Source organism: Molothrus aeneus, chromosome 9, assembly GCF_037042795.1.
Source record: "Molothrus aeneus isolate 106 chromosome 9, BPBGC_Maene_1.0, whole genome shotgun sequence".
Taxonomy (NCBI): Eukaryota; Metazoa; Chordata; class Aves; order Passeriformes; family Icteridae; genus Molothrus; species Molothrus aeneus.
This window is the reverse complement of record NC_089654.1, coordinates 5,025,163-5,038,429: the sequence shown is the minus strand read 5'-3', so window position 1 is coordinate 5,038,429 and position 13,267 is coordinate 5,025,163. Positions and strand designations below refer to the sequence as shown.

General features: G+C 60.9%; 2 protein-coding genes and 1 non-coding gene across 3 annotated transcripts; all 3 read left to right on the top strand.

Annotated features, from left to right (window-relative positions):
* Window positions 1–1,069: 1,069 nt before the first annotated feature.
* BSND (barttin CLCNK type accessory subunit beta) lies at window positions 1,070–3,848 on the top strand. The gene is made up of 4 exons (XM_066555224.1): window positions 1,070–1,246; window positions 2,214–2,293; window positions 2,617–2,863; window positions 3,582–3,848. Exons 1-4 carry the CDS (start codon window positions 1,070–1,072, stop codon window positions 3,846–3,848), a joined length of 771 nt encoding a protein of 256 aa, XP_066411321.1.
* A 2,428-nt stretch (window positions 3,849–6,276) lies between these two features.
* Window positions 6,277–6,347, top strand: TRNAG-CCC (transfer RNA glycine (anticodon CCC)). Its single transcript has one exon. It is a non-coding gene; the product is annotated as a tRNA-Gly (tRNA).
* A 2,405-nt stretch (window positions 6,348–8,752) lies between these two features.
* On the top strand, window positions 8,753–13,267 carry PCSK9 (proprotein convertase subtilisin/kexin type 9). Its single transcript, XM_066555701.1, has 11 exons — window positions 8,753–8,885; window positions 8,979–9,102; window positions 9,274–9,407; window positions 9,745–9,886; window positions 9,970–10,157; window positions 10,270–10,453; window positions 10,708–10,878; window positions 11,214–11,365; window positions 11,488–11,647; window positions 11,891–12,072; window positions 12,291–13,267. Exons 1-11 carry the CDS (start codon window positions 8,862–8,864, stop codon window positions 12,450–12,452), a joined length of 1,623 nt encoding a protein of 540 aa, XP_066411798.1. The 5' UTR covers window positions 8,753–8,861; the 3' UTR covers window positions 12,453–13,267.

Sequence of the window (13,267 nt, the reverse complement as noted above, 5' to 3'; positions counted from 1 at the left end):
ATGTGTGCTGGGAAGGAGACACCTTTCAACACCCCAGCTCCAACCTAAGTGTACACAGGGCACAGGGACACTTTGTCTTTACTCTCCCTGGGTGGAACAACCTCACTCCATCCTTTTCTGGCTTTAGTTCCACCTTCACAGCCCAGTGAGGCAGCCTTAGCACTCAGCCAGAGCAAGGCAGGATCTGCTCCAAACCCCCCGGCCTCCAAAATGACCCTGGAGCTCTCCCTCTTTTCCTGTTGCAGCCCCGCAGCCCTTGAGAACACGCTGGGCCCTGGCATCCCCCTCATCTGGGGCTGTGCCAGCTCTGATTTATGACTGAGTCCAGCTCCAGTGCCCAGGGCTGGGAAAATCCCAGCAGCACCAGCTGGTCTGTGGGTCCCCATCCCTGCAGCCGTGCTCCCTTGTCCCTGCCCAAAGTGTGGGGCTGCAGAAAAGGTTATCCCTGTCCCTTCCCAAAGTGTGGGGCTGCAGAGAAGGTTATCCCTGTCCCTTCCCAAAGTGCGGGGCTGCAGGGAAGGTTATCCCTGTCCCTGCCCAAGGTGTGGGGTCTGGCAGGGAAGGTTATCCCTGTCCCCAGGTGTGGGTCTGGCTGAGGGTGCCTGCAGGGAACGTTATCCCTGTCCCCAGGTGTGGGTCTGGCTGAGGGTGCCTGCAGGGAAGGTTATCCCTGTCCCTTCCCAAGGTGTGGGTCTGGCTGAGGGTGCCTGCAGGGAAGGTTATCCTTGTCCCTTCCCCAGGTGTGGGTCTGGCTGAGGGTGCCTGCAGGGAAGGTTATCCCTGTCCCTTCCCAAGGTGTGGGTCTGGCTGAGGGTGCCTGCAGGGAAGGTTACCCGGACATGTGCTGGGTGGCTCCACTGGAGTGTGAACGGCAGGGCAGTGTTTGCATTCATTACAAACCCATTAAAAACTGGCTGGCTCAGCCCTGGGCAGGACCAGCTCGACGTGCAGCTCCTGGCAGCCTCTGGAGAGAGAAACCACTCCTTGCCTTACGCTGCAGGTGTGCTCAGCAGCCTCAGGTGGACGGGCTTCCCAAAATCTCCCCTCCTGCCTCCCCCAGCCGGAGCCCATGGCAGAGGAGAAGAGCTTCCGCTACGGCTTCATCATCCTGGGCTTCTTCCTGGTGATGCTGGGCATGTTCATCATGAGCATGGAAAAGCCCCAGTACTACATCACCTTCTGTGTCCTGGGTGTGCTGCTGGTGGCCGTGGGCATCACATGGAGCATGTGCCAGTGCTACCCAAAGGTAGGATCCTTCCTGCTGCTGCTGGGAACTTTGGGGAGATCAAGGGCTGGATTTGGGGGGCTTTGGCTGCTGTGGATGTGCAGCCTCAGTTTCCCCAGGGGAAGCCAGTTACAGAAATCTGGAAGGGGAATTATTTTGGGAGGTTTGTGCCCTGCTGATGCCTGCAGGATGTGCCTCATCTCCTTCACCCCTGAGCCTGGGACTTTGCTTCAAACAGGCAGCAGGGAACAATCCCAAGGAAATAAACTTGTGTTCACCTCTCCCACGCTGCCCTTCCCTGGGCTCTGGGGCTTGGCAGGCTCCCAGGGCTCCCAAGAAGGGACTGTGGTGGCTGTGGAGGCCGGGGGGGCACTCAGCTGGCAGTCTCCTTGGCAGAGGGCACAGCCGGCAGGAGCGCAGCCACGCGTCCCTGCCCTGGGAAGGGCTCTGGCAGAATAGGGCTTTTTCCAGGAGAGGGCATCTGCAGGACTGATCTGGGACTGCTGGGTGGCCCATCAACAACCTGGCTGCCCTCCAGAATGTGGCAGAGCCACCTCAGGACCCAGGACCAGCTGGGACCTCTGGAAGCCGCTGTGTTCTCTAGGATTGGGGTGGAGCAGAAAGCAGCTCCCCTCAAAGCTGAGCTCAGCCCCAGCCAGGAGGGACATGTGGCTTTGCCACCGTGCTGGAGGCTCAAGGATGGGACACCCTCGGTGTGGTCCCTGACCACTGACCTCCTGTGTGGGCCTTGGGACTCCCTCTGGGCTTGGGGACACGTGTGAAAGGCACTGAGAGCAGGGCTGTGCTGGACTCATTCATTCCTTACCGATTGCCCTCAAAAGTGCCATTTCCAAGGAAAACGTCCAAATACGGTGGGAAAAGACCCTAAGCCCAGCTGAAGGGACACTCTGGCCCTCTCCCCACTCTGAGGGCCGGGGTCCCTGTGCTGCCCAGCACAGCCCTGGGCTCTGCCTCTCTTTTCCCCCAGATAACGTTTGTGCCTGCGGACCTCGAGGCCGAGCGGTTCCTGGACCACAAACCCACGGTGCTGCCACACAAGGACACAGGGTGGGTCCCACAGCAGGGCGGCGTGTGCCCTGGGGACAGGCTCTGACACTGGGGACAGCTGCACCTGGTACAACACAAAATGCCAAGCAGGGATCAGGCTGGGAGAGGCTGAGCCTGAGGGACACTGGGGGAGGCAGAGCATCATCCAGTGGTGCTCCTGCAGGCATCCCCTGGCTCTGCTGCTGGTGTGGGCAGTGACACAGCCTTGGTGGCCTCTAAAGCCACTCCCTCAGGTGATGGAGCCCTGTGTGCACGTGCCTGAGCATCTCCCAGCTCCACGGGGCCCAGGTTTGCTCAGCACCCTGTTATCCCTTTGCCTGCAGCTTGGTTTCCCCCTGCCCCAAGCCAGAGGCCAGCAGCACCTACGAGAAGAGCCTGCCATCCTACGAGCAGGTCCAGAGGCAGGAGGTGAGCTCGGTGTGCCCAGCCCCAGCCCGGGCACAGCCCCCCCGGCCCCGGAGCTGCTCGCAGCCATCCCTGCAGGCCAGGGCAGAGATCCACCGGGAGCTGCACGGCGCTGCAGAGCCCCTGCAGGAGCTGCCGTCCCGCCGGGAAACAGCAGCAGGCAGCTGGTAGGTGATGCCTGCGGGCCTGGGGTGGCACTGCTGGGATGAGGGGTGAAAATGGGGGGATCAGACCCCCAGTATTATGGGGAGGGAGAGGATGCTGAGGGGTTTTTGCTGCTGTCACAGCACTGAGCCTCCACACCCTTGGCCCCACTGAATGGTGGGGATGGAGTCTCAAGCCACGAGGATTCTCTGAACCAAATTATTTCCCAGGAGGACGTTTAGATGGCCTTTGGTTGTAATTTGTATTTTGATGATTGCATTTTCGCATTTTGCTTTTATTTCACTTTATCAATATAAACAGCGTCCCTCACAAGAATAACCCCAAAGTTTCTGGTCAGACTTTGATGGAAATGAGATGCACAGCACGTCACCCTCAAACCAGATGCCACATATGATGCCCAAGCATTGGTTTGAGAGGTCCCAGAGGGCTCTGCAAGTGATGGGGGTCACTGTTCAGGGCACACGGGCAGCTGCCAAAATGTAGCTACAGCTGGGATGGGTGCATTGTTTTCCCATCCCAGCTGCAGGTTCAGGAAATGTTAGCACAACAATTATTTCACCCCCTGGGCAGCAGGAACCTGGCAAGCAAGTTTTCCCCAAAAAAGCAGGCACCGAGGGCTGGGATAGGGACAGACATCGCAGGTCCCTCCAGCCAGGGCACTGGTGATGCTGGGACGGCCGGGGATGGCACCTCCTGCCCAGCCGCGTTTGCTGTTCGGTGTCCCCGCAGGCCGGGGGACGCTCCGCTGGCATCCCTGCTGGAGGAGATGGACACGCCGTCGCTGGAGGGCTCCGTGCCCGGCAGCCCCACGCCGCAGAGCCGGAGCCTGCCCTGCTCCAACCATGCCAGCCTCCCGGAGCGGGGAGAGCAGCCCCGAGCCCCCCGGAAGGGCCCCGGGAGGGAGGACGATCTCTACTACGGGCTCCAGGAGGAGCCGGATGCTCTGCTCAAGGAGAGCGATGGCCTGTCTGAGCCTGAGAACTGATTTCCTGGGAAGAATGGCCACTTGGACTCACCTCATGGAGGGGATGCACTGATCATAGCCTGGGGGAAAGGGGGCTGTCCCCAAAAGTGCAGTGGCCCCAGGATCCTGCCTGTCCCGGGGCCGTGCTGCACCCCTTGTGCACACCCAGCCACTCAGGAGGCTGTGATTTCCCCCAGAGCCAAAGGGGGAACACCCAGCCCCTGAATTCAACAGAATATGGGACAAGGCATCCTTGCCAGAGCCATTTGGGTGGGCACAGAGAAGCTGGGCTGGGCAGGATCTGGGCTAAGTGCTGTGCTTGGGAAGGGAAAGGATTGGCCGTGCTGTTTGGAACAGGATCAGGTGTAGGTGGGTAAAACCTGCTCAGGGCAGGTGGGTTTTATCAAGCAGAGATGTCCTCAAAGTCTTTTTCCCACTTACCCAAGCTCTGCTGAAATTAAAATTCAATCCAGAATCTCCTGCAGCAGGCAGCCAGGTTGGGAGAGGGGTGACGGAGGGGACAGATGGTGCTGTCCCCTGTCTCCTGCACAAGGACCACTTCCAGCACTCCTGGGAGCACAGGGAGGAGGACACAGCTGAGCCAAAGCCCCTGTGATGGCACTCGAGGTGGTGGCTTTGCACAGTCTGCTGGGTCGGTGTCATCAGCTGCAGGTGGCTTTGCAGGCTGGCACCCACCGTCCCCAAACTTCCTGTGAATAAAAAGTGTTTGTCCCAAACGGTGTGGGTGGATCTCAGCCTGTTTGTCACCACGACAGGGACAGCACAGGGACTCTCCAAACCTGTCCCCAGCACACAGAGATGGCAGAGCTGCTGGGAGCTACAACCTTTGGCTGCTCAGGACTGCAGGGTGAGGCTGAGCCTCCCCAGGGCCACTGGGTCTGCATCAAAGCATCCAACAGCATGGGGATGCTGTGAGAGTCCCTTGCTCTGTTTTGGGAAAGCTGGGCTGGGTCTGCCTGTGCCTGGCATGGCCCCAGGAGAATTGGGAGCACACATCTGCTGGCAGAGGAGACCTCAGCAAATCCCATAGAATCACAGAACTGAGCTGGAAGGGAGCTAAAAAACCCTGCAGCTCCAACCCCCCAGGTGGAAAAGTGGGGGAAAGCTGTCCCCCAGCACCCCAGGGGGATGGGGCACAGAGCCCTGCAGGGATGTCCTGTGCTTGGCTGGTACAGTGCAGGCTATGCAAAGAAAAGGCTGTGCCTGAGGTGTCACAGCCCTGTGACACTGCTGCACCCTTGGCTCACCTTGGTGTCACCAAAGCAGAAGGGCAGGGAGCACTTGGGGTGTTTATGGCCAACAGGAGGGTGGGGAATGAAGGCTGCAGTGTTGGCTAAACATTGGCACGGGGTTGTGAGCTGCTCTCCAGGGGAAGCATTACTGGATGGATTACATGGACCCAGCTCCTGCCTGTCCTTCCCAGGCTGGGGGAGCGTGGTGGCTCTGGGAATGCTGTTTGGATGGAGCCACATCTCACTGAGTTTCAGAGGGTGCCCAGGGCAGGGTGTCACTGTGTCACTGCTCCTGTGGAGTGTGGGAATCTGGTGGAGACCCAGAAGCTTTTACCTATAGAAACACAGAATGTTTGGGTTGGGAAAGGACTTTAAAGTCCTTAAGGTGTTCCAAGGGACACCTTCCACCAGACCAGGCTGCTCCAAGGCCTGTCCAACCTGCCCTTGAATGTGTCCAAGGACGGGACATCCACAGCTTCCCTGGGAAAACTGTGCCAGCACTTCAGATCCAAAGTCCCTCCCTGCTCTCCTGTAGTCTCTGTGCTGGAAAGGGCTCTAAGGTCTCTCTGGAGCCTTCTCTTCTCCAGGTTGAGCACTCTCCCAGAATTTCCTCACAGAAGAGATTCCTACCTCATGGCTCGGCACTCACTTTCACTTTTGGCAAAAGAAATTGTTTTCATTCAGAAATGCTTCTGAAAAAGAAGTTTTTCAGAAGCATTTCTCCCGGCAGAGGCTGGGGAGGGGGCTGACACGGAGCCTGGACCCTCTCCCGCAGCTGGGAGTGCATCCCCCATCCCGGCACAGCATCCTTGAGCCCAGGGACTCGGCTCCCGCGCCGGCCGAGGTTAAACATTGTGGGAGCCGGCACATTCCTGCATGGCATTAAGCGCCGCCCGCAGCCCCGGGCCCGGCTCGGCCCGAGCAGGGGGCAGCGCCCGCTGGCCACGCGTGTGACCCGCGGGGACGGGGGCAGATGGACAGGAGGGGCCGGCGGTGGCAGCCACGCTGGCCACGCGTGTGACCCCGCGGGGATGGGGGCAGATGGACAGGAGGGGCCGGCGGTGGCAGCCACGCTGGCCACGCGTGTGACCCCGCGGGGACGGGGGCAGATGGACAGGAAGCGCCGGCGGTGGCAGCCACACGGGACGGGGACGGGCTCCAGGCTTGGTACCCCGCGGGGGAAAGGTGAGAACAGCGCACCAGTGGTGTAGTGGTATCATGCAAGATTCCCATTCTTGCGACCCGGGTTCGATTCCCGGCTGGTGCATGACACTTATTCCTCCCCGCTGTATTCCGTGGGGTGGCCTTGGTATCTTGAAAGTATAACACCCGGGGGCGTTCCCCCAAAAATCTGTGGGGGCTCTTCTTTTTGCCGACGGGATGCTCCATCTCTCCCAGCGAAGGGACGGCAGCAGGGATTATAGGAGCCCTTCCCCCTTGTTGAGATCTTCTCTGATGCCTCCTCTGCTCTCTCCTTCCTCCCCACCTTTACACACACACACTCGCTGTGAGCTCCACAGGGAGCCAGGGCTGAAACAGAGCTCTTCTGCACAAGGTGCAAATTTTGGGCTATTTATTTCTCAGTTAAGAAAAAAAAAAAACCCAAACCTTTCTGCAGACCCAGTCCTGGAGTGTGAGAGCTGGGCCAAATCCCTTCCCAGGCTTCCAATATCTCCATGGGTTCCTCAGCACATGGGGATGCATGTGGAACTGAGGAATTCTGCCACCCCCTCCCTCCTCTTTGTGCTCCTTCCATCCTTCCCTGGGACACAGGGTTGTCCCCTGAGTCACAGATTGTCCCCTGTGCAAAAGGGAAAGGCGGCAGGGAGAAGGAGACTGTCCCCCTTGAGACAGGGTCCCCCTGTGCTCAGCTGTCTCAGAAGCCTCCTGAGGCCCCTGTGGTGCGTTGTGGGACTTTGCAGCGCTAAGGAAGCTGAGCCAAAAATCAGGAGTGAGGCTTGATCCCATGATCAGTGTCCTGAAGGCTGACCCCTTCCAGTGTCAGCTCTTTGCAGCAGAGGGGTGACAAGCCGGGTCTGGTGTCCCTGCAGTCACATGAACCAGAGTTCAGGCTTGAGGTCTCATTAAAAAAATCAACATTTCCCCTGCAAACTGTTCACATCCATATTAAACACACCCATCCATATAAACCATGCACATCCTTGTAAAACATGCACACCTGTATAAAGCATTAATGTCCATGCGAACCATTAATTATAAAATTAATTTTTAATTAATTATAATTATAAATAATACATGGATAATGATAAATAACATATAATTATAAAACACGTTCATCATTTAAAACATATAGGTGGGTGCAAACCACACACATCCATATAAAACACATATGTGAATACAAACCATACACATAATTATAACGTGTAAAACATGTAAAACATAAATTCATACAAACCATACCAAACACACACATCTGTATAAAACGTGTGCATCCATATAAACATTTAACCTCTGAGGAGCTTATAAATAACCAGCCAAAACCACAAATTCCTATTTCCCTGAAGAGCCGGGAGCAGGGACGGGGTTTGCCGAAGGTCACTGGGGATGTGGGGCAGTGTGGGATCGCGATGCTGCGGGAGGGCAGAGGTGGGAAGCGGCGTGGGGACCCGCGGGAAAGCGCCGATATCATCCCGCAAAAAGGGCATCTGCCATGTGTGACGACTCTGTAAAAAATGCCCAAACAGGATTAGAGGATTTCACGGGAAATTATTCGTGGAGTGAGGCAGTAGGAGGCACATTAAAGCTTTCAGCCCTTTCTCAAAGCAGTCCTTGAGCGGCTGCGCTTTGCTCGCCAGAGCCCCCAGCGATCCGCCGGGACTCGGGGTGAGCAGCGGCCCCATCCGCCCTCTCCCCTCGGCCCCGTTAATGCTTAACCCGCCCGGCGTGCCCGGTGGGGCCCGCGGCCGCGGCGGGATCCGCGCTGAGCCCCGGCCAGACCGAGCCGCGCCCGCCGCTGCGCTCCGGGACCCGAGATCCGCGGGTGCGCTCCGGGACCTGTGTGGGTGCGCTCCGGGACCCGAGATCAGCGGGTGCGCGCCGGGAGCTGCGCGGGTGCGCTCTGGGATCTGAAATCCGCGGGTGCGCTTCGGGATCTGCGTGGGTGCGCTCCGGGACCTGCGCGGGTGCGCTCCGGAATCTCAAATCCGCGGGTGCGCTCCGGGATCTGAGACCCGCGGGTGCGCTCCGCGGGTGCGCTCCGGCCCCTCGGCCCCGCTCCAGCTCCCCGGCCCCGCTCCAGCCCTTCGACCGCGCAGCGGCCCCTCGGTCCCGCGGGTGCGCTCCGGCCCCTCGGCGGTCGCGCAGGGGCTCCCCGCCAGTGCCACCCCCGGCCGAGGGTCCCGGCGTCTCCCGTCTGCCCGTGGGGTGCGGGATGTCCCCGCGGGGGCTGGAGCTGGCGCTGGTGCTGGCGCTGGCGGAGCTGGGTCTGGCCCTGCGGGCGGCCGAGCAGGGGGAAGCCGCCGTCGGGGCCGCTCCTCCGGGACCCGCTGCTTTCCATCGCGCCGCCAAGGTGAGGAGCGTGGGGAGGGGGCACAGCCACGCTCCTGTGTGTGTGTCTGTGTGTCTGTGTGTCCCGAACCCCATCCCGGTGTCCCCGTAGGCGTCGTGGCGGCTGCCCGGGCGCTACGTGGTGATGCTGCGGGCGGGCAGCGAGGCCGAGCTGCGAGGCACGGCCCGGCGGCTGCAGGCCCGGGCGGCTCGGCGGGGACACCTGGCCGAGCTGCTGCACCTCTTCCACCTCCTGCCCGCCTTCCTGGTGAGGATGAGCAGCGACGTCCTGGACACGGTAGGACAGGGTGGTGGCACTGGGCACTGGGCGCCGGTGGCGGTGGCAGCCCCAGCCTTGGGGGCAAACAGGAGCTTTGTGTCCTCCCCGCAGGCGCTGAAGCTGCCGCACGTGAAGTACATTGAGGAGGATGCCTACGTCTTTGCCCAGAGCATTCCCTGGAACCTCGGCAGGATCCTGTGGCCACAGCCCAGCTCGGGCTCCTACAGCACTCCCAGTAAGCGCTGGGGGGGCTTTGAGGGAGAGTCAGATCCCCTCTCCTTGAGGGATGGGAATATTCCTCAGCCCCATGGTGCTGCGGGTCTGGAGCTGCATTTTGGGAGCAGCCCAGGTGGCCTGGGCTGGCCGTGATGGAGGTTGCCTTTCTCCCCTGCTGCATCCCTGGCAGATAAAGGAGACCTGGCCGAGATTTACCTGCTGGACAGCAGCGTGCAGAGCAGCCACAGGGAGATCGAGGGCAGGGTGACTGTGACTGGCTTCGAGAGCATCCCCGAGGAGGATGGCACCCACTTCCACAGGCAGGTGAGTCCTGAGCTGCCATGTGCTGCATCCTGGCCAGAGCACCCTCCTGCATCCACCAAATCCTGGCCGGGCTTGTGAGGCTTTCCAGGACAAGGGAGACACCTGGCCTGGACCAAAATGCTGGGGAGGATGGGCAACAGGAGCTGTGGTCCTGGGGGATATTGGGACCCTCAAGGTGGTGTGTTTGGAGATACGGCTGAGTCGGGCAGGGCTTCTCTCTAGGAAAGTGTTCTAGGGTAGCACGGGTGTGTGCCGGGTAAGAGAGAATGGGGGGCACGCTGTGGGATTGCAAACCTGCTTTGCTGCAATGGGCACGGAGCTGCGGTGCCCGTGCCAGGCCGGACAGTGTGACAGCCACGGGACCCACGTGGCCGCGGTGCTGAGCGGGCGCGACGCCGGCGTGGCCAGGGGCGCCAACATCCGCAGCCTCCGGGTGCTGAACTGCCAGGGGAAGGGCACCGTCAGCGGCACCCTCATGGGTGAGTGACCCCGTGCCCCGAGGGGAGCAGGATCCCTCCCGGAGCTCCCTGCGATGGTGTTGATGGTGTTTTACCGCTCGCAGCGCTGGAGTCCATCGGGAGGGCGCTGGAGGCTCGGCCGCGGGTGGTGCTGCTGCCGCTGGCCGGAGCGCTGAGCCCCGCGCTGAACGCGGGCTGCCGGCGGCTGGCACGGACCGGAGCGGTCATGGTGGCGGCTGCCGGCAACTACAAGGACGATGCCTGCCTCTATTCGCCTGCATCCGAGCCGGAGGTACGGCTGTGGGGGACCCTGAGGCTGGGGTGCCACCTCATCCCTGCGGGTCATCCCCCGGGTCACCGGGCTGGGGCTGGGCGCGCCACCCCTCCCGTGCTGTCACTGCCAGGTCATCACGGTGGGTGCCACCGACAGCCAGGACCGGCCTGCCTCCATCGGCACCCTGGGCACCAACTTTGGCCGCTGCGTGGACCTGTTTGCCCCTGGGGACGACATCGTCGGCGCCTCCAGCGACTGCAGCACGTGTTTCACGGCGCGGAGCGGCACCTCGCAGGCGGCCGCGCATGTGGCAGGCGAGCTGTGCCCTGAGGGGCAGGGAGGGCTGATGCTGGCACAGGGCTCCGGGCATGCCCGGGCTGGGGGCATCTTTGTGCTCCCTGTCTCACGGGGTTGGTGTGTCTCGTTCGGGCGCTGCAGCCTGCGCAGCGCTCCCGAGGGGCTGCAGAGAGGCCTCTGCCGTGTCTCTGGAGCCCTGCCGCCCACGGGAGCGCCGCGTAGGCGGCTCTGTCCCCTCCGGTTGTCACCGCGGCCTCCCGGGCTCTTGCAGGCATCGCGGCCGTGCTGCTCAGCGCCGAGCCCCGGCTGAGCCGGGCCGAGCTCCGCCAGCGCCTCCTGCGCTTCTCCACCAAGGGCGCCGTGGACACGGCCTGGATCCCGCAGGAGCAGCGCCTGCAGACGCCCAACAGCGTGGCGGGGCTGCCCGCACGGCTGGCGGCTGGTGAGGAGCTCGCTGCCCGCTGGGTGCTCGCACAGCTCTGCCCTAAGCAGGAAAGAGGTGCAGGGGTGAAAGCACGGCAGGGAATGTCCCCCGAGCTGAGCCTGGCAGAGCTGGGGTGGAAGCATGGCAGGGAATGTCGGCTGAGCCTGGCTGCAGCCGCTGGCAGGGATGGGCGAGATGGAGCCTGGTCGGTGCCGTGGGCGCTGGGTGACACTGTGGGTGACACTGCGGATGACACTGAAGGTGACACTGAGGGTGGCACTGAGGGTGTGTGGGTGTCTCTGCGGGTGTCACTGCGGGTGTCCCCCGCCGCTGACGCCCCGGCCCCGTTGCAGAGGAGCAGCGGCTGCTCTGCCGCTCCGTGTGGTCGGCGCGCTCGGGGCTCTCCCGGCGCTCCAGGGCCGTGGCTCGCTGTGCCAGAGCCGAGGAGATGCTCAGCTGCTCAAGCTTCTCCCGCAGCGGCGGCCGGCTGGGGGAGCACATGGAGGTGAGCAGAGCAGAGCAGAGCGGAGCTGCTGCCCTGGAGGCCCGCTCGGCTCCGAGGGGTGTCCCCGGCCCCCCGAGGGGTGTCCCCGGCCCCCGAGGTGACGCTGTGTGCCCCATGCACAGGACAAGCACGGCCAGAGGCAGTGCGTGGCCCACAGCGGGGGCCAGGGCGTTTATGCCATCGCCAGGTGCTGCACGTGGCCCAGGGCCGGGTGCCGGATCAAGGCCGGATCCCCGGGGGCCGAGGGGGCCCAGTGCTCCCCAGGAGAACACGTGCTGACCGGTAACACCCAACACACGGGCTTAGACCTTTGAGCCTGATGGACAAACGTGTTTCTACCAGAAACGCTCTGGGATTTGGGTAAAAGGGAGGGTGTGGTTGCTGGGGTGGCAGGGAAGGGGTGCATGTGCTGTGTGCATGGAGGGGGGAAGGTTCAGGGCTCTCTGGGGACATCCTTGGCACCACTGTGTGCGCTGGGATGCTGCCATGGCTGCCCTGTGCCCATATCCCCTCTCCCCCGGGCAGGGTGCAGTTTCCACTCCCCATCCGTGGTGCTGGGTGCTGGTGGCAGGCCCGAGGAGGGGCTGGGGAGGGGGCCCAGCCGCTGTGCCAGCAGGACAGAGGTGCTGGCACACGCCCTGTGCTGCCCCAGTGCCAGCCTCGAGTGCCGGCTGCAGGAGCGCACGGCCCTGGAACACGAGGACAAGGTAGGGATGGGCCATGCTCCTCTGCCGTGCTGCTGTGTCTGCATGTTCCTCTGCCACCCTGATGGCTTTTGGGAGTGACTGTCCCAACCCCAGCCCTCACTGCTGTCCCCAGCTGTGATGGGACGGGTGGCAGCAGTCACGACACCCTGAGCCGTGGGGCCATCGGGGATGGGCATCCCTGTGCTGACCCCTGGATGGTGACCTCTGCTCCCCATTAGGTGACAGTGTCCTGTGAGGATGGCTGGACACTGACAGGCTGTAACACCCTGTCCCAGAGCTCCGTGGGAGCCCACATTGAGGACAATTCCTGCGTGGCCACCGCTGGCCCTGGCAGCAGCTCGGCCATGGCCGTGGCCATCTGCTGCCAGAGCCAGCAGTAGGGGCTGAGCTCGAGGGGAGGCTCCTGGGGCACAGCAGGGATGGAGGCCTTGCTGGACCTGTGTGTCCCTGGCTCGGTGCCTTTCCAGGGTTTCCAGAACAATCCGTGCTCTGACATGCAGCTGATGACTGAACTCGTCTCCCCCTTGCACACAGCGGGATCAGGATGCAGGGCCAGCATCCAGGGTGGCTCTGCAAGAGCTCTCCAAGCATCCCCCATGCAGCTGGAGCCCTCTCCCATCACTGGAGTCATCCCAGAATCCTTTCCCTGCCTATAAACACCTTGGCAGAACAAGCCATGGTGTTGTCACCCAACATAGGAAAAATCCACCGATTTTTAAAGAAGAAAGTGTTGTGAGGATCACTCCTTCCTTTCCTGCTTAGTTGCTCATTAGTTGTCAGCTAATGCTGCTTAGCACCTGGAAAATCTTAGTTTAGCCATTTTGGGGCAGTTTTATAATTGCCTAATCGTATTCCTAGGAGATTTCTTTACTTTTGAGTCAAGTGTAAGGGCTTTAGTTTAAACAGCCTGCTTGGTTAATTAGATTTTTATCTGCATTGCTACAGTCAGCTACTGCTTCATTAGTGCTTTTTTTGTTGTTGAGTCAAAGTTAATGATCTGCTGGTGTTATGTGTTAACAGTTTCAGGTCTTCCCAAGACACATACGACCGTAGGAAGCTGCAATTCCTTTAAAAAACCCCAGAATGGAGAAAAATCTTTCATAGCACCTTAGTTTTTACATTTGTACCTTAAATATTTACTTGGAGTTTTATAAACGAGCATTTTATAAATGTCCTTTTAAAATAAAACTCATAG

Excerpts from the sequence above, each read along its gene's own strand:
- PCSK9 (XM_066555701.1), top strand. The coding sequence starts at position 8,862 with ATGAGCAGCGACGTCCTGGACACG. Across the intron at positions 10,879-11,213 it reads GCCCGCACGGCTGGCGGCTG|AGGAGCAGCGGCTGCTCTGC; the intron begins GTGAGGAGCTCG and ends GCCCCGTTGCAG. Across the intron at positions 11,648-11,890 it reads AGGAGAACACGTGCTGACCG|GGTGCAGTTTCCACTCCCCA; the intron begins GTAACACCCAAC and ends TCCCCCGGGCAG.
- BSND (XM_066555224.1), top strand. The coding sequence starts at position 1,070 with ATGGCAGAGGAGAAGAGCTTCCGCTACGGCTTCATCATCCTGGGCTTC. Across the intron at positions 2,294-2,616 it reads CTGCCACACAAGGACACAGG|CTTGGTTTCCCCCTGCCCCA; the intron begins GTGGGTCCCACA and ends CTTTGCCTGCAG. Across the intron at positions 2,864-3,581 it reads GGGAAACAGCAGCAGGCAGC|TGTCCCCGCAGGCCGGGGGA; the intron begins TGGTAGGTGATG and ends TTTGCTGTTCGG.